The following is an 18371-nucleotide window of genomic DNA, read 5'->3' on the forward strand; positions in this document are numbered from 1 at the left end:
GTCCCCTCGCTGTCAGAAGAGACCCCTGCTGCTGATGCGATGGGTGAAGGTGTCTGTGAAAAATCATGGAAATGTCGTTGTTAAATATTTCAAGGTTGGTCATTAGAATCCTAAGTATTGCTGATGAGAAAACTTACTGGTTCTATAGGCACTGCTGATAAAGATTGCCTCCTGGTCGGGTGCCTGGCCCGACCACTCCTCGGTACGGGAGGAAGAGTTTGCCTCCTTGTCGGGTCCTCCGCCCGACTGCTCATTGGCAAATCGGTCTGGACCAAAGGTCCGGTTGAATGGTCGGCTGGGAGTGGCGTCGGTTGTGTGGTCGGTGTCACCAAGGTCGGTTCTGGTGAATGAAATGAGTAAAATCAAAGTTACGATATAGTGAATTGGTTCACGGTGTTAAGAAAAATTACCAATTCGGGGTCGGGTCCTTGCTGACATCCTAGTTATTCCAAGGTCTGCTGGTGCTTGCTGGTCAGCCCCAGAGGTCGGGGGTGTTTGCAGCTGGGAAGCCTTCCTTTTTCGCATGGGAACACTAGATCCGATTCCCGGGGCGGCTGTTTGTTGTTGAGTGCTAGTATGTCTAGCCGCCCCTAGAACCAATCCTTGGGGGGGAAGGAGTATGTTCAGTAACCGACCCTCATCAGGGGAAATCAGGGGCCATACAACCGACCACCATTCATTGAATGTATCTACAGTCTCAGGGTTGGAGCGGAAAGGAATATAAGAGTTGGAAACTATATACGTGGTGAGCTGGGAGATATAAGAGCGGATTGAATTAGGTAGGACTCGTCGGTCAGGACTTTGAAAAATTATATGCGGACAAGCGACGGGTCCAGGGATACCTTGGCAGCAGCCGAACTGGCGCGCCATGAATTGAGGTTCATAATTAAAAGTGTAAAAGGTTTTCTGCCCCTTCTTATCAAGTTTTTTGCTACTAAAAAGAGACCTGGGTTTGAGGGCAACATCCCAGGCAAAAGAATAGGTGGGATGAGGACAAGGCTCAGGAGTCGGAAAAGGATTTGGTGCCGGAAAGGGCCAGAAATGGTCGGGAGCATAACCCGCATACTTTTTATACATAGAAAATCGAGAGTTACTGCGGGTATCTGTTAAAATTGCGGTTATTATTGGATCGGAAGATTGGAGTTTATTGCGTCCTGAGCAGAGTCGGTTGAGGGCTAATCCCAAATGTTTTTCAGATGTTGGCATAGTAGGTGGAGATCCTAAGTTAAACGCGTTGGGGAAGTAAAGACGGAACCAAAGTTCTAAAAACCAAAAAGGACCCGACGCGGCAGTGTCTAATTTTCTACTATCATTATCTGTTAGACGAAGGCTAACTCTAGTAAGTCCTTCAAACAGATTGGCTAAAAACAGGGTGCCAAGGGAAAAGAACCGACCTGACGCGATATGAATGGCCAGGTCGAGATGAGAAGGAAGAACACATTTGGAAGGGGAAACAATAACATACCTACAAAGCCAGAAAAGGATAAAGGCAGTATGCTCCCGGTCGGTTACAGGGGTCCCTGGAGCCCCTTGTTGGTCGGTTGCGAACTTTGTCCAACCCCATTCCTTCACACCTTGTAAAGACCACCCTGGATGGTCTTCTGATGGCTCCTGCCCATCTAGGGCTCCCATCACAGGGTCTTCACCCACGGCTGGGAGATGCGCGATCATTGCCACATCCATAAGAGTTGGACCAAAGGGGCCCGATGGTAAGAGGAAAGTCCCATTTTCCGCATTCCAGAAGGCAGACATGGCCAACAGCACCTTCTCATGCAGGTTGATAGGCATGGTGGACAATAGTATGGCCTGGTCGATTTTTTGAGATCGCCATTGGGTTTGGAAGTGTTCTGCTACCCGTCGATACCAAGCGCGGTAAGGATCTTTTGGGTCTGTGAGATGGGTTTTGATGCTGTCTCGAATGCGAACTGCTTGGTAGTTAGGGTTATTGATAGCCAAGGAATTTCGGGATTCCAAAACTTCCCTCATCCGGTTTGAGTCTTCAGGAGTCGTGCAGTATGGGCGGATCATCGGAGTTAGTACTTTCGAGGCGGAAAATGGGCCCTCCGGGAGGTTTCCGTCGAAAGGAAGGGCAGGAATGCATTGATTCGCCATGATTAGAGTGTTTTGGGATTGTGATTCACAAATGCTCGTATTGCGGGGAAGGAAGTTAATCAGGAGTGTTGCAGTTGCTAAGGGAGTTTTTCAAGAGGGTAGTGATGTATGAACTTCCAAACATTGATTGTTAACTGGCGTTTGAAAGTCCCTTGGCGGCGGGCAAGTTGTTACGTACGAAATTTAGAATTAGGTTAAAAGCCCAAGGTAAAAAGAAGAATGGGCCTGGCAATAGAGTTGATTGAACTGGCTGAAGGACACCGTAAGGAAATCAAGGAAAAATAAGTTTATTTCTAAGGAAAGTCCTCAGGACGGAAGGACCTAAGGTCGGTAGGTCCTCAAGACGGAAGGTCTTCAGGACGGTAAGTCCTCAAGACGGAAAGACCTCAGGTCGGAAAGTCTTCAGGTCGGGAGGTCCTCAAGACGGAAAGTCATCAGGACGGAAGGACCTCAGGTCGGTAGGTCCTCAAAACGGAAAGACCTCAGGTCGGAAGGTCTTCAGGTCGGGAGGTCCTCAAGACGGAAAGACCTCAGGTCGGAAGGTTTTCAGGTCGGGAGGTTCTCAAGATGGAAAGTCATCAGGACGGAAGGACCTCAAGTCGGTAGGTCCTCAGGACGGAAAGACCTCAAGTCGGAAGGTTTTCAGGTCGGGAGGTCTTCAAGACATAAAGTCATCAGGATGGGAAGTCCGCAGGTCGGGAGGCCCTCAGGACGGGAAGTCCGCAAATAGGGTGGTTTGTTAGTCGGGATGTCTGTAGCTAATCCAATCAAGTCAGATGGTGTGCAAGTCGGGAGGATTGGCAGTCGGACCCATACTATTGTAGTTTGGCAGTCGGGCCTAAAGGGCGGAAGGTCTGTGGCCAGTTCAAAGAGTGGAATATAGGGATAATTTTGGTCTGCTGAGGACACGTGTCAGCAGGAGGAGGATTGGAAGACGGTTGGGAAGGAGACGTTGTAACCGTTCGGGTGACGGTTTTTTCAGTACGGTTTCCCAGAGAATATTTAAGGATTTGGATCATCATTTGGCAGGGCATCTTCAATCAACTTCAACAAAGCAAAGTCAGATTTGGGGATCACCACTTTAAATTTCAGTCTTTTATTTTCCAGTTTATTGTCTGTACCATACAGTGTTTAGAGATTTCTAATCTCAGGCACTAATTAATCAAGTTTAAAGATATTTTCTATATCTTTGAATTTTACTTTATTTTTGTTGAAAAATTACATCAACAAGTATTATATAAAATTTTATTATCTATAAAATAATATCTATATTGCATATATTTTATTGAGATATAATACTAAAAATATTTAAATGCTAACAATACTATTTATATAAAAATAATAAAATATTATAATAATCTATTATTAATAAGTTATTAATCTACACTACCTAGAATACAATCTGCTTAACCAAAAGGGTCATTCCTGCTGGGACCGAAGGATTATTAAATTATACCCCCTCCGTCCCTGATCAAATGGCTCTTTGGAGTTTTGTAATAGATTAATAAATAATAATATTTTATGAGTTAGTAGAAGTGTGTAAGAGTTTTAAACATTTTTTGTCATTTGATTTTGTATATAAAGTACTTTTATGTTTAAAAGTTAAGGGTATGTTTGTACCTTGAATAAAAGTTAGTGTATTTTGGTTTTTTTTTTTTTTTTTTTCATAGGGGGAATTTCATGCAATATTTTTTAAAGTATAAGAAACATCATGCAATTTTTCAAGGGCAAAATAGCAAAAAAAAAAAATCATTTGTGGTTTTCCGAAATTGCTGAAAACTCCTTGTGATTCTAAAACTCCAAAAAAATCTACCTGTGGTTTCCAAAATGTTGCAAAAAAATCTCTTCTCTGTTAGATTTAACGGGGGTTGTACGCCTGAAATGTAATTTTTGGTCACAAAGAATTACTAAAATATCCTAATAACTACTTTTTACAGCGTCGTCTTCTTCTCCATTCTTCTTCCTCCTTATTCTTCTTCTTCATTTTAGAATTTAATCTCAATTTATTTATTTTTTCATTTTAAATCCGCTAAACACAATCAAATTTGAAATCGATCCCAAATTTATACAATTAATCAACCGGACATGAAAATGGAAACGAGAATGTGTAAGTTTTCTTCTTCTATTCTATCAAACCCAGAAATATTTCTTCTTCTATTTTACCAAATTTAGAAATTTAAAAAATCAATTTGACATCAAGATTTGAATTCAACGTAAGAAGAAAAGAAGAACCTGCTATCGGCTAAGAAGGAATTGGGGAGAAAAAATAAAGAAAAAAAAATTGGGAAAAAAAGAGATAGAAAAAAAATAAAATTGAAGAAAAAAAAAAGAAAAAAAATACTTGATGTCCAGCCTCTTCCTCTTCTTCTTCTCCTCTCTTCTTTTTTCTATTTATCTTTTTCTTTCTTCTTTCTTGCTACAGCTGCTTCTGTCCGTTGTCTTTTTTTTTTTTTTTCTCTTCTTATTCTTTTTCAATTCTTAATTCTTCAAAGAAGAATTTGAGATGAAGAAGAAAAAGGAAAATTGGGAGAAAAAAAATAAAATAAAGAATGGATGGAACGGCCGTGAAAAAAATTGGAAAAGATGAAGAAAAAAATTGAGGAAAAAGACGTGTGAAGAAGAATTTGGGGAAGAAAGATGGAGGAAATAAGTTGAGGAGAAGAAAAGAAGAAAGAACAGAAGAATAACGAATACGAGAGAGAGAAATAAATTAAAAAATATATAAATAAGTGTATAACTGTTAAATCTCATAAAATTTAACGTTTGTTAGTCAAATTTAAAGAGGGGGAGAGTGTGCAATATTTTGGAAAGCACAAGTACATTTTTTTTGGAATTTTAGGACTACGAGGGGTTTTTAGCGAATTCGTAAAATCACATGGTTTTTTTTTTTTTCTATTTTGCCTTTTTTTTAAGTAAAGTGAAATTTACACTGAGTTTTGAAAACATTTCTGAAAGTATAAGGAAGCTCCACGCAATTTTTAAAATAAATTGGAGATTTACGCTAAATTTTGAAACCAATAATATGAAACAATACTTAAAACAATACGCTAAAATAAAATAAGATTCATGCTTGTTCTTTTATGATTTTAAATTACTCTGCTATGAAACAATAGTCTCATTTTGTTATTTTCGTCCGTCCTAAAACAATAGTCTCATTTCCATTTTTGGTAACTACCTCCCCACATTTTTATAAAATATTATATAAAGTAAGAATATTTTGGTTTTTTAAAAACATTTGGTATTTTAAAAACACTTTTACATCTACTATCAATATAATACTATTATTCTTTAATTCTTGTGTCCATTTCAAATGTTTCTATTGTTTTGGAAGAATAGAGTATTATTTATTCCACATCATTTTCAATAAAAATATACAAATTTTATTTTCTTTTATAAACTATAATATTAAAATATTATTTAACCAAAAATTCAAATCTATTACCCTATTTCAAATTAATTTCAAACCATGAGTGACGAGTAAACAAAAGTTTATATTGTAAATAACAATTATTTTTTCATCCATTTAGTTTCAACAACTAGTTATAATAATTGTGTTATTGCCATTACACCTTACTTACATAAAAAATTTAAAATATTTATTTTTGTATTTATATACTCATTTTGTTCCAATATAATTGAATCATTTAATCAGTGATACAATATTTAAAGTAATAATATTTAATTAGTTAATAATAGCAAATTATGATATTATTTATTATTTTGATGTAATTAATAATATTTGTAATTTTAACATAAGTTTAATATATGATTAAAAATTTTAAAATATGTATTTAAATATTTAAAAAATATATCACAAAAAATATATGCAATATGAATATCTATCATTTCATAGAGAATATAATTTTCTATAATACAAGTAATAAAAAAATATTTGTATTTACTTATAATTAATATAAACTAACTTTATGGAAGGAAAATAGTTTTAAATCTAAATAAAATACTCCCTTCATCCCTAATTAAAGAGATCATTTGAGGTTTTGTAGTTAATAAAAAAAAATAATAGTATTTTATTAATTAATGAAAGTGTGTAAGAATTTTTGACATTTTCGCCATTTTATTTTATGTATAAAGTAATTTTATATGTAATAGCATGTTTGTAATTTTAATAAGAAATTAAACGTATCTTGGTATTAGTATAATTATTTTTTCTAAAATATAAAAGAAATACTTTGAAATCGAACCGACGAAAATGGTAAAAACATATTTTGAATTAGGATGGAAGGGATATTTATTTTTTTGAAGATATATAGCAATAAAGAGTTTTAAATAGGTTTTACATAATTTTATATAGTTAATTAAATTGATTTATATTTGTTAAATATGTTCTAATTTAGTAAATTTTACTCAAAATAAAAAAATGTACCAATTGTCGGACCGAGGGAGTATATGATTAATTATAAATTAATTTTAATACAAACTAATTATTTTTCTCAATATAAAAAGTTAAAAAAAAAAAAAAAAAAGAAAAGGAGCTATAGATTCGAAATTAACATCAAAGGCTTTTAAAAAAGAAATCCACATAAAGACATTTTAATTGTGGCTGCTGGGATTCGAGCCCAGGTCTCCACGGCCACAACGTGGAATTCTCACCACTAAACTACAGCCACATTATGATATATGTTTTGAGCTTAATATATTAATAACATAATCTTAAGGAGTAGTATGGTGTGATATAAATATGTGTTAGATGTGATGTTTTGAATGTAAAATTAATTTTTGAATAATATAGAAAATAAAAAATAAATGTTTGATTCGATATATTTTTTTTAATTAAATTTTGAATAAATAATGAATTTTTGTCAAAAATCTCTTAAACAAACATGCTCTAAATATAATAATCATATTCATATTTAGGTATGGAGAAATTTACCGAACATACCGAAATACCGTTATTGTACCATATCATGTCGAAAATACCGAAAATTTTGGTATACCGAAAATTTCGGTACGGTATGAATACCGTACCGAAGTTTTCGGTACAATATCGGTATGAATTTTCGGAAAGTTCGGTATTTCGGTATGATACCGAACCAATATTATTTTTCTTAAATAATTTAATTATTAATATAAATAACAATTATTAATATTTTTTTTAAATCATAACAAAAAATATGTAAACTATTGAAAATTTATTGATTTTTTTCATAATATTTTTGTGGTGGAGAATAGTGATATTTATTAATTTTTTTAATTATTTTAAAATTAAAAATTATATTTTCGGTATAATCGGTATATACCGATATCGTATCGAAATTGAAATTTTTTGGTATAAACGATATATACCGATACCGTATTAAAAATTTTGGTATATCGAAATTCGATATATTTAAAGTTTTGGTATATATTTTAGTGAGACAGTTGCATTGCATAGATGGCAAATAAGATTGCTTTTCTTGATGACTCACCTAATTTGATGAAGAAATAGGACCTGCCAATTCCATCCATCCCTCCTTAGTATAATTAATATTAATATTAATACTTCCTCTGTTCTATAACTATAGTCTGAGTTGGATTGTGTTTGGCATGAAATTTAAGGAATATTGATATTATATTGGTAGTGGGTAAAAAATACGGATAAGAGATTTTTTTTATCCTTGTGAGTGTATTAGTGTAAAAAAAATAGTGGCAATTGTGTAATAATAGTGAAAAAGTAAAGGTAGTTTTATAGTGATATAATTATTTATACAAATAAAACTATTATTTTGGGATTGATAAAAATGATAAATAGGACTATTGTATTGAGACGATGAGAATATTTAATAGTATATTATATTATATATTTGGATGGAAGATGGGGTTGGGTTTTGCTTGTGGGAGTTGGAAGCGTATCTTAGTTAATTCCTTCTCCCATGGCTTGGCTTTGTCTTTTGGCCTTGGCTTCAAAGCAAGGTCATCTATGTCCTAATAATGCCATTAAGTGTATGATGATGATTTACTATATAAATATATATATAGATATTTTGTACAGGTATGTTTTTTCTTTTGATGAGTTTGGTATGAAAATAATATTTGATGTGATGTTTTGCGAGAAGAAAAAATATATTTTTTTCGAGGGACGCAAAGTCCAAATAGTAAAATTTTGAAAAAATTGAGTAAAGAAACGTAGGCTACACATGTAATGAGTAAGTAGTATCTGTGATGATATTATCCTGGTGTTTCTTGCATTGCAGGCTGTGGATTGAGATCTAGTGGAGTCACCTTTCCATCCAAGAATTGGTATATGATTCAATCATTTCATCTTTGATCGTCCAACTTTCCTTAAAATCTCTCATTGCTCATCTTTTATTCAATGGCTTCATCATAACATTGTGTGATCTTACTGTGTGAATATAATTGGTAGAGCTCTTTAGCTTCACATCTTTATCTTTCTATTTTTGTTTCTGTTAAAGGAATTCTTCTTCTTTTCTGATTGCCTAGGCTGAGACAAACTGCACCATGGTTCTCCCAGGTATCTTGTTTATATATCTACATACAAGATTGATTGCATTGTTTGAAAATATAAAATCTTACAAAAGCTATCTATCTGCACAGAGCTGTTAAATGAACCGAGCCGAGAAATTCGACTTAGTTAAAGCTCGAGTCGAACCGATCAGCATAAATATGCTCATTTGGTTAACGAATGAGCCTGAGCTTTGTTCGCTAAAATAATATTTTTATTATAAATATTATATATGCATATAAATTTATAATTTATAAATAAATAAAATATCAATTTAAAATAAATAAAATAATTTTAATTTTTCTTTATCGAGCCTGAACTAGTCTAACACAAACCACAAGCTTAAACAATAAAAATTCTTAACGACCAGGGCTCGAATACTATCGCAAACATTAAAGAAGGAACACTTAAAATTCGGCTTAACGGCTCTAACTCTAAATTGTGCATAGTTAACTGCAAATTATTAGTTCAATATCGAACTGCTGAAACAACAAAAAACCTAAATTCAAAACCATATCTGCTAGAACTACAGACATCAAATCAGTCCAACAATTCTATATTACTCTTCAGGGTACTGCTCAATGAACTGCTTCACTGGGAGAAGAAACAAGAAAACAATCACCACCAACAAAGACGACACACCAGCCATCGCCATAGCCAAAAGATGGAAGATCCTCAGCGGCTCAACCAACTGGGAAACCCTACTAGATCCTCTCGACCAAAACCTTCGCCGCTACATAATTCACTACGGCGAAAGAGCTCAGGCAGCCTACGACGCATTCAACAACGACAAGGCGTCCAAATTCGCCGGGAGCTGCCGATACAAAAAACAAGAACTGTTCGAAAAGGTTGGGATCAAGATGGCGAATCCGTTCGACTACTGCGTGACCAAATATCTTTACGCGACCTCTTCAGCTCCCGTTCCCGACGCCTTTATTTTGAGGTCGTGGTCGAGGGAAGCGTGGAGCAGGGAATCGAACTGGATTGGGTACGTGGCGGTGGCGACGGATGAAGGTAGGTTGGCGTTAGGGCGGCGGGATGTGCTGATTGTTTGGCGAGGGACGGTTCGGACGCTGGAGTGGATGGATGATTTCGAGTTTGCGGCAGTTTCTGCGGCGGAGATGTTGGAAGGGAATGATGATGAGGTGAAGGTGCATCTGGGCTGGTACTCTATCTACACGTCGGATGATCCACGGTCGCGGTTTAACAAGACGAGTGCAAGATACCAGGTGAAGTTCTCAAACTTTTGATTTTATTTATTGTATTAGTTAATATATATATATATATATATTAAATTTAATAAATTGGGCCGGCCCGGTTTGACATTTATGGGCTTAACACAGCTCGGTTCATTGGCGTGTCGGTCAAGCACGGTCCAAATTTTTCGAACCTATTTTTTAAGAATCAAGTACCTTTTTCGTTTTTCGTTTTTTTTTTGTGTCGAATTTGAATTAAATTTTTGGACCGCGCTTATTTTTGCTCCCAGCCATATTACTTTTTAACTTTTTAAAATATATATTTTTGCCTTTTATATTACTTTTTCAAAAAACCATATTACTTTTTATCTTTTTAAACTTTTTTTCATTTTTCTTACTATAAAAGGCAAAAAAATATCTGGCACTTCAAAATTCGTATCCAAATCAAATGAAGTGATAGTTATATGCGTCTCAATCCAAATGGCCTTTTTGGTTTTGTAGTAGATTAAAAAATAATGATATTTTATTAGTTAGTGGAAGTGTTAAAAGATTTTTGACATTTTGTAATTTGATTTTATGTAAAAAGTAATTGTATAAGTAATGGTGTATTTGTAATTTAGGTAAAAATTAAGAGTAGTTTTATATTTGTATATAATTACTTTTATTAAAATAAAAAAAATACTTTGAAGTGTGAGACAAACAAAAATGACAAAAAATAGTATATTGAGTTGGGACATATGAAATATTATATTCTGGTATTTTGTAAATATAATTTTTATAGTATATCTACTTCTAGCTCTAAGAAAAGAAAACAAAAAAATTGTACAAAGCAATGAACATACAATAGAAGAAATATTCATATAAGAGTAACAATAGGGATGGTGAAAATAAGAACGATAATTATATATATTTAATATTTTATTGGGTTAAATGATAATTTATAAATTAATTTATTCAATTTTTTTGATTAAGGATTTTCGTTCCAACTTAAAATTAATTTTTAATAGACGAAGTTGTCCTTTAATCTTATACTAACGGTGGTATTCAATACTCCCTCCGTCCAAACAATAAGTATATATTTACTTTTGGCGTAAAGTTTAAGAAATAATAGTATTTTAATTATAATAGGTAGATAAAAGTAGTGTAATAACATTTTTGCCCTTACTTTTTTGGTATAAAAGTAATGATATGATGTTAAGTAAAGGTATTTGTGGGAAAATATAGAGTATTTAATGAAATAATTACTTTGTAATTGGACGTCCTAAAATAGAAACATGCATACTTTGTAACTTGACGGAGAGAGTATTTTTTTTGATCACACGAAGGAATTGAGATTCATTTTTTAACATGGTATCAAAGCCATGGATACAGTATTGGGTATTGATCCAGATTGAAATAAAAAAATGTGAAACTTCTTATTACTTATAAGGTGAAAGAGTTATTTCATTTAACATCAATTTGTTTGAACGGTCGTCATAGCTATTACACGGTTGAATGCTATATAATGTTATTCGAAATTAACAACTATGCTTTTCCGCCCGAAGGAAGTTAATTAAACACTTCGAACATGGCTAATAATGTTTTCTTATAGGTTCTTACCGAGCTACGGAGATTGGTTGAGCTGTACAAGAACGAGGAGATTAGCATAACTGTAACCGGACACAGCCTAGGCGCCGCGGTCTCAACACTGAATGCAGTCGACATAGTTGCCAACGGTCACAACAATGGCTGTCCGGTCGCTGTTTTCGCATTCGCCAGCCCTCGTGTAGGAGATGATCGATTTCACAAACTCGTGAACAACCTTAACAACCTTCACATCCTACGTGTAAGAAATGAGAAAGATGTGGTTCCTATGTACCCTGTAATAGGGTACGAAGAAGTGGGAGTAGAATTAGGAATGGACACAGAGAAGTCGAGATACCTTAAGGGGCCGGGGAACCTCAACAGTTGGCACAACCTGGAAGTTTATCTGCATGGAGTTGCCGGGACTCAGGGGAGCCGAGGAGGATTCGAGCTGGAAGTGGATCGAAGCGTGGCGTTGGTTAACAAACATATGGATGCATTGAAGGAGGAGTATTGTGTTCCGAGTTTTTGGTGGTGTGAGAAGAATAAAGGAATGGTTCAGCAGATAGATGGATCTTGGAAGCTCGAGGAAGACGATGATCAGGATCATTTTTGATCCAACCATCTTTCAAAATCACAACAAAATCATATATCTATATATACTTTATTTTTTTAAAATATATTTGTATGAAATTATTGTTTTATTATAAATTTATTAATCCATTTTATTTATATTTTCTTCTTAATTCGTTTGTTGTTATTGTATAGAAAAAAAAATAGAAGAAGACAACGGATCAGTGGTAAAAAATATGGTTTAGCCATCTAGAATTTAGGAGTTGGTTCAGACTTCAACTTTAAAAAAACTTTTTTGGCGTAGCAGACAATATATATTTGATGTAATATACAAATATTATATTTTTAATTGTTTATAATTTATAAAAATATATATATATATTTTGTGACAATAAAAAATGTAAAAAATAATTTATTTTAGCTGACTTATTTTATATAATAAATAATTATATTGTCTCTTGAAATCATAATTTAGTAATTGTACTACCTACTTGATTAATAAATACTCTTTCCAACTTACACTATTACATAAATGTCATTACTTTTATATCACACCATAATAAGTATTTTTTTCTTTTTCTTCTACTACAACCTAATATAATATTAATATTCAAAAATCTACTTGCAAAAAGTAAACGATAGCCTTTATACGGACAAAGTGAATATTTATTTTCTTACAAATATTAAGTTTGAAAAATATTTAAAAATAAAAAATAATATACATTTTAAATAAGCTCGTAGGTCAAACAAAACTTTAAATAAGCTCGTAGGTCAAACAAAACTTTAAAGTAGATCAAACCTAAGTCTTAGATATATATTTTAACAGATAGGCAAGGATCATACTTTAATTTTATAAAACAGATCTAGTCTATTTAGCTAAAGTCTGACCTAACCTGACATATTTCCACCCCTGATAAAATTGTCTATTAGTAGTACTATCCAATTAAATCAACTATTACTATTAGTTCTAATTTAATCTAAAAATATTGTTAATCTTGAATGTGCACAATATTGTGAATGTAAAATTGATTTTTAGTATAATATAAAAAAAAAAAAAAAAAAAAGTAAAAATTTAATTTGATATATTTAAGAAGAAAAATTTGTATGAATAGTAAAATTTGGATTGGATTGATTGCTTATTTAATTTGCATCAACTCATCGAATCAAGTGTCAAGGAGGATGGATTGGCTTCCAACTCAAACTCACTCACTCACTCACTCCACCACAAACAAACAAAGAACATCATATACAGCCTTGAGATTTAATTTGATTAACAACCCATGGATGAACAGATAGATGGATGGAGATGTGTACTAATTGTGTTCCAAGCAGAGTGACTATACCATTCTATACTTGCAATAAACTTTGTATTATGCCCAAAAATCCTAACACTGTGTGTGTGTGTGTGTGTGTCCTTGTAATGAGACAGACAGTTAAGTTAGAGACAAATCAAATGACTGATTCTATCCATAGGAAGGGAGGAGAAAGACTATAATGGCAGTAGTGTTGGTTCATATGATGAGTAAATTGGTAGTAAATTATATTCTTATTAGCACAAAGACTGGGTTTTTAGCACAGCAGTAAACTTACTAAAGATTCGATTCAACTAATACCCTGCCCTGCTGCTAACAGAACTGTGCAACTATAGAGCAAATCCACCGCGCATCCTACTCTTGATGGGCTGGTTTTCGCCGGAGGCTGAGGGTACACTGCACCGGGGAACATCAGTTATTACATGGAACTGGGGGTGGGGGTGGGGTGGGGACTACCATGTATATTGTAAGAAATGAACACAGAAAACCTAACATGATCAACGAAATTAAAAGTGTGTCTGGTGATGGCCCCATGATCTGCAGATTGTAATCAACAAGACTATAACACTATATCAGATATCCCACAAAGCATGTCTCAATTATTGAGCTCTCTATGTATGTTGTCCAAATGAAGACCGGCCCCTCGGCTAATCTTAGCATTTCTTCACAGACTACAACAACTGTTTTCGATGGATATGACAATAATTGATTATCATTAAAAATTACCAGCTATATAGATGGTCTAAACAAGAACAAGAACAAGAATTGGCAAAATCAGCAAAGGACACACAAGTTTATCATATTTACTAACACATTTCACCTCACAAAAAAGAAAGATATGACAATGCATCAAACAGCAGAATCCCAAATCTTGATTTGTAAAAAACCTTCACACAGTCATAAAAACAACAACACACTTACCACAGACTGGAAAAATCGAACAATCAGTCATGGCCATTTGCTCGGTTGACTGAATCGAGACCTTCAGTCCGGCTGCGCACAATCCGGTGGAAAACTTCCCTAATTTGGCGCTCCAAAGGATCGACTCCTTCCTTTATGGATTCGTGCACTTTCCTCACTTCCTCAACTCTATCCTTCAACTCTCCTTCCTTATCATCCGTCATTGGGTACTGGACATTATCGATCAGTTCATTCAAATGGCGCGCGCATATCTCAATCTCATGAATCTCCTTCAACAGCCCACAAGCATTTCTCCTGTCTCGCTTCTTCCACTCTTCCAAAATCCTCTCGTGAAGCGCCAGCATTGGGACAGCCCACGGGAACTGCTTTGTCAAATGGAAATGTGTTGGAAGCCCGCGATCTTGACAGGGGATTGCAGCAACAAGCGCCCATGTTACGAACAGAAGAACATAGCCCATTGTGAAAACAGCTAAACTTAGGCCATTGGTAGATGCGATTTCATTAGCCCGCGGAGCTACCAAGTTGCTGCTGATTGCTTGGAGCTGCCTAGCTGCAGACCAGTTCCTCGAAACACTCCAAGACAGTGACCTGAACTGTCCTAAAGTCCTCTGCTCCCTCTGCGTCGTATTGCGCCCAAAAGAACGGTTCCGGAAAGACATGTGGGCATGAGATTCTCTTTCATCGAGCATCCCAATGGCTAAATCATCGAGCGCCTTCTTCGCCCTCCGAAACTGCCCTTCCCCAATGCTCCTCTGATTGTCCAATGCACATAACACAATCTCTAGCAGCTTCCCCCACTGTCTTATTTGCTCGATCCCATCTCTAACTGCATTGCAAACATCCAAAGCCTTGACACTTCTCTCAAAGTATTCGGAGAGGCATCTCTCCATGGGGGGCTTGTTTAGATGAGGCCTGTTGTTGGAAAGAATTGCCCTAAATTCCTCTTGGCTACTGAGGAATGCTTCTAGAAGCTTCCGGAGCCATGGGATTGAGAGCAATTCATTTGAGTCGGCAGCAGCTAGACTGTGCAGGCGATCGGTGACTTGCTTCTGAAAAGCCTCCAGTTCTTGTTCCTGTCCGCTGGATTCCATCGAATGAACCTGATCACGGCGCCAGTTCAACATCGAAAATCGAAACCCTGATGATGATGACGATGATGATGCAATTCTGTTGTTCGCATCACACTCAGATTACAGAAAACAATAAAGTGCCCATCAAAACTAAAGAAATCATAACGTGAATCGACACTAAAAGCAGCCCAATTACACTTTCAAAAGACTAATACTACATAAACAAAAAGAATTGACAGCCAAGATATTCAGACAACGCCAGAAAAGAAAGTCGAACCAACAGGTAATTAATCATAAAATTGTCTCAGAGAAAAAAGAACCCATCTTATTCCCAAGAACGCAAGTTCATATCAAATCCAGACGCCAACAGCCAAGATCGAAGAATCACTGAAAATGCACAGAACACATTTCAAAAAACAAAGATCAAATTTCAACAACTGTTCCACATCCAACCAATCCCTTATCACACGCAACAAAGAAAAGCTCCCAGGATTCGAACTTTATGCTTCAAAAGAAAATCCCACCAATCTTTCGGACCAAAAAGGCAGAAAAGAGCGAAATCAAGGACACGACATGTCCCCGATTATGAGAATAGAATATGAAAACAATTTAAAGCGGGCGTCCTGAAACCCTAGAAAGGAGGAGAAGCTTATATTATAGAAACAAACATATTGCGGGAGGGTGGGTGATTAAGACCGCGTAAAATATGGTTTGTTGGGACAAACCTGACTTTTCATAAAATCGACGAAATTCTCATTGTAGACTGTAATAATTCTTGGTTTTGTATTAGTTTTATAGATTAGGACGCACAAGGGTGTTCTGCAGTGAAAAGTGGAAATATTGGGGAGGAAAAAGTGAAAAGTAGCATTTGTTTATTTATACACGCTATATGCCGCGATCTGTACACGCATGCTCCTTTTATTTGCACAGCCAGTCCCTCAAAGCTCTGAAAATAGCTCGAGCAACACATTTCATGATCTTAATTTTTAATTTTAAAAAAAATCTGATGCTTTCAGGTCATTATTATCCTGATTAGTTAATTAATGTGTTGTATTGTGTCATGTTTGATAGTTGTCGAAATTCTAACATGTATTATTTGTTATTATATTTAACTTATACAATATATATATATATATATGTAATAATACCATGTGCGGTCAAACAACACAGTGCTGTAGCTGCCGCCTAGTAGATTAAGGATGTGTTTCCTTTGCACCAAATCTTCTGATTTTATTCATTTCTAAAAAAATACATATTTTTTTATATATTATACACATTTCTTATTTTTATATTACTGCTTCAATTTTCTTAAAAAAAAAAAAGATCTCTTTAAATTATTTCCCATAACAAACACACCCTAAATATTATTCTTCTACATTTCACAACCACTTAGGTAAAATGTAGCATAGTTTCAATTTTATCAAAGCTGAAATAAGATTCCTTCATTTAATGAAATACCAATAACGAGTACTAAATATCAGAATGTGTTATATATCATGAGACTAGCAGCAAAATCAAAGCATGAAAACTCATTACCAACTTTCCACCACTCTTTGATCCATCTAATACATTAATGGTTGACCTTTCCTGTTGAATATCTACAAACCAATAAAAGGTCTTGACAGAGTTCCTCCAAAGTTTCATTCTTGTGAGTTAAGAAGAAGTTGTAAATGTCACAGAACCAATGAAGGGACAAGATCTGGCCCTCCTTCACTAAAGTCAAATGAAATCTTTAATGGCCTCTGCATAAAATGGTTATAACAACAGGAAGTGGGGTCTAAAATTTCAATTATAAAAAAATTATTATGATCAACTATTGAATGAATACAAGAGGGCCCCAAATTTTCTTGCCCTGAAATGTGGAAGAATGGGCTTTGAAATTTGTGTGTGAAATCACATTTCCACAGATATATGGTCACCAATCAGCAAAGGGAGAAGATGTAGAGAATCTTTTGGTTAAGTAGGGCTCAATTTCATAAACTAGAATATAAGGAATACATACCTGACAAAGAAGACATCACTATTTATGGATCCTATCCACTTATCAACTATAGGATCTTGTCCAAATGCAATGGCACACCGTCAAATGTGAGGTGATAATTGGCAAACCACTAGATAAGAGTTACACATTCTTACACACAACTATGGCCATCTTCAGCTAAAACTGACAAGTCTTATTCACAAAAGTTGGCTAAAACAATATATTATAAAATTATTAATTAAAAAATATATATATATATTAGATATATACATTAAAAAATATCATCCATATCCAAATAAGCAACGAGCTTGCGAATACAAACACAACCTCAAAAAATGAAATTCCTTTTACAAAACGGAATTCAAACACTACAAACAAACTCAAATGCATAACAAACTCGAACCTTACGCAAGAATATTAATTATCAAATACAAACACTTAAAATTATGTTAACAAATTCACTATATTTGTTTTATGCATCTCAAACAACATTTGGCATTGAGTAAAATGGCAAAAAAAATATAAAATCACATGTTCTACTCAGGACTACTCTGCCAACAGTTTTTACACACAGCAATATTTATTGATGCAAATAAAAAGCTCGTGCTTAAGTTCATGTCTATCTGAAAATTTTTCAACAGGTAGACATATATATTTATGTATATACTGTGAAAATTGAAACTAACACCACACTAATTAACCATGTGACTAAAACATTGTTATCAAGACAATGTCCACATAAGTAAAGTCACAAATTGCAATAGTAGCCCTCAGAACCACAGGCATTTGGTATCATTTGGTTATTCCATCAAAGCCAATCCCACCAACATTACATTAAACTGTGGAGAGTGGCAATGGCAGTAGCAGCAGCAGCAGCAGAAGCAACAACAACAATAATAATATTGAGTGATGATGATGATGATGATGATGATGATGAAGATAGCAGTGGTGGGAGGCTAACAATGGAAATTAAACCCAAACTACCATAATAACCATGGGTTTTCCATCATTGGGCATCAAAAACGTTTTCGAGTTTAACTTAATTACAGAAAGAGGCTATAAAATAGAGAGAAGAAGCAAATCCGATCATACTAGTTCAGAGAGATCCCACCAAATGAAGACAGTCGTAATATAACGAATAATGCCATGAAAATTACACACTAGAAATCAAACACGCAAATC

General features: G+C 34.6%; 2 protein-coding genes and 1 non-coding gene across 5 annotated transcripts; 1 reads left to right on the top strand and 2 right to left on the bottom strand.

The window, feature by feature from the left end:
- Window positions 1-6668: 6668 nt before the first annotated feature.
- Window positions 6669-6740, bottom strand: TRNAH-GUG (transfer RNA histidin (anticodon GUG)). Its single transcript has one exon. It is a non-coding gene; the product is annotated as a tRNA-His (tRNA).
- Window positions 6741-8128: 1388 nt separating this feature from the next.
- Window positions 8129-12063, top strand: LOC127264321 (phospholipase A1-II 1-like). 3 transcript variants are annotated; one of them, XM_051293792.1, is made up of 4 exons: window positions 8129-8349; window positions 8523-8581; window positions 9143-9801; window positions 11360-12063. In XM_051293792.1, the coding sequence occupies exons 2-4, from the start codon at window positions 8569-8571 to the stop codon at window positions 11945-11947; spliced, it is 1260 nt and encodes a 419-aa protein (XP_051149749.1). In that variant the 5' UTR covers window positions 8129-8349; window positions 8523-8568; the 3' UTR covers window positions 11948-12063. The 3 variants fall into 3 exon arrangements, with proteins under 3 accessions (XP_051149749.1, XP_051149750.1, XP_051149748.1); XM_051293793.1 differs by lacking the exon at window positions 8523-8581; XM_051293791.1 differs by lacking the exon at window positions 8129-8349 and having other exon boundaries at window positions 8359-8581.
- Window positions 12064-13342: 1279 nt separating this feature from the next.
- Window positions 13343-16161, bottom strand: LOC127264391 (protein ROH1-like). Its single transcript, XM_051293873.1, has 2 exons — window positions 14139-16161; window positions 13343-13613 (listed from the first exon to the last, which is right to left on the bottom strand). The coding sequence occupies exon 1, from the start codon at window positions 15260-15262 to the stop codon at window positions 14162-14164; it is 1101 nt and encodes a 366-aa protein (XP_051149830.1). The 5' UTR covers window positions 15263-16161; the 3' UTR covers window positions 13343-13613; window positions 14139-14161.
- Between the last annotated feature and the right edge of the window lie 2210 nt (window positions 16162-18371).

This window comes from Andrographis paniculata, unplaced genomic scaffold, assembly GCF_009805555.1.
Source record: "Andrographis paniculata isolate CXL003 unplaced genomic scaffold, ASM980555v1 Contig70END, whole genome shotgun sequence".
Taxonomy (NCBI): domain Eukaryota; kingdom Viridiplantae; phylum Streptophyta; class Magnoliopsida; order Lamiales; family Acanthaceae; genus Andrographis; species Andrographis paniculata.

Coding starts and splice junctions, on each gene's coding strand:
- LOC127264321 (XM_051293792.1), top strand. Junction 9,802..11,359: donor AGACGAGTGCAAGATACCAG/GTGAAGTTCTCA, acceptor GTTTTCTTATAG/GTTCTTACCGAGCTACGGAG.
- LOC127264391 (XM_051293873.1), bottom strand. CDS start 15,262: ATGTTGAACTGGCGCCGTGATCAGGTTCATTCGATGGAATCCAGCGGA.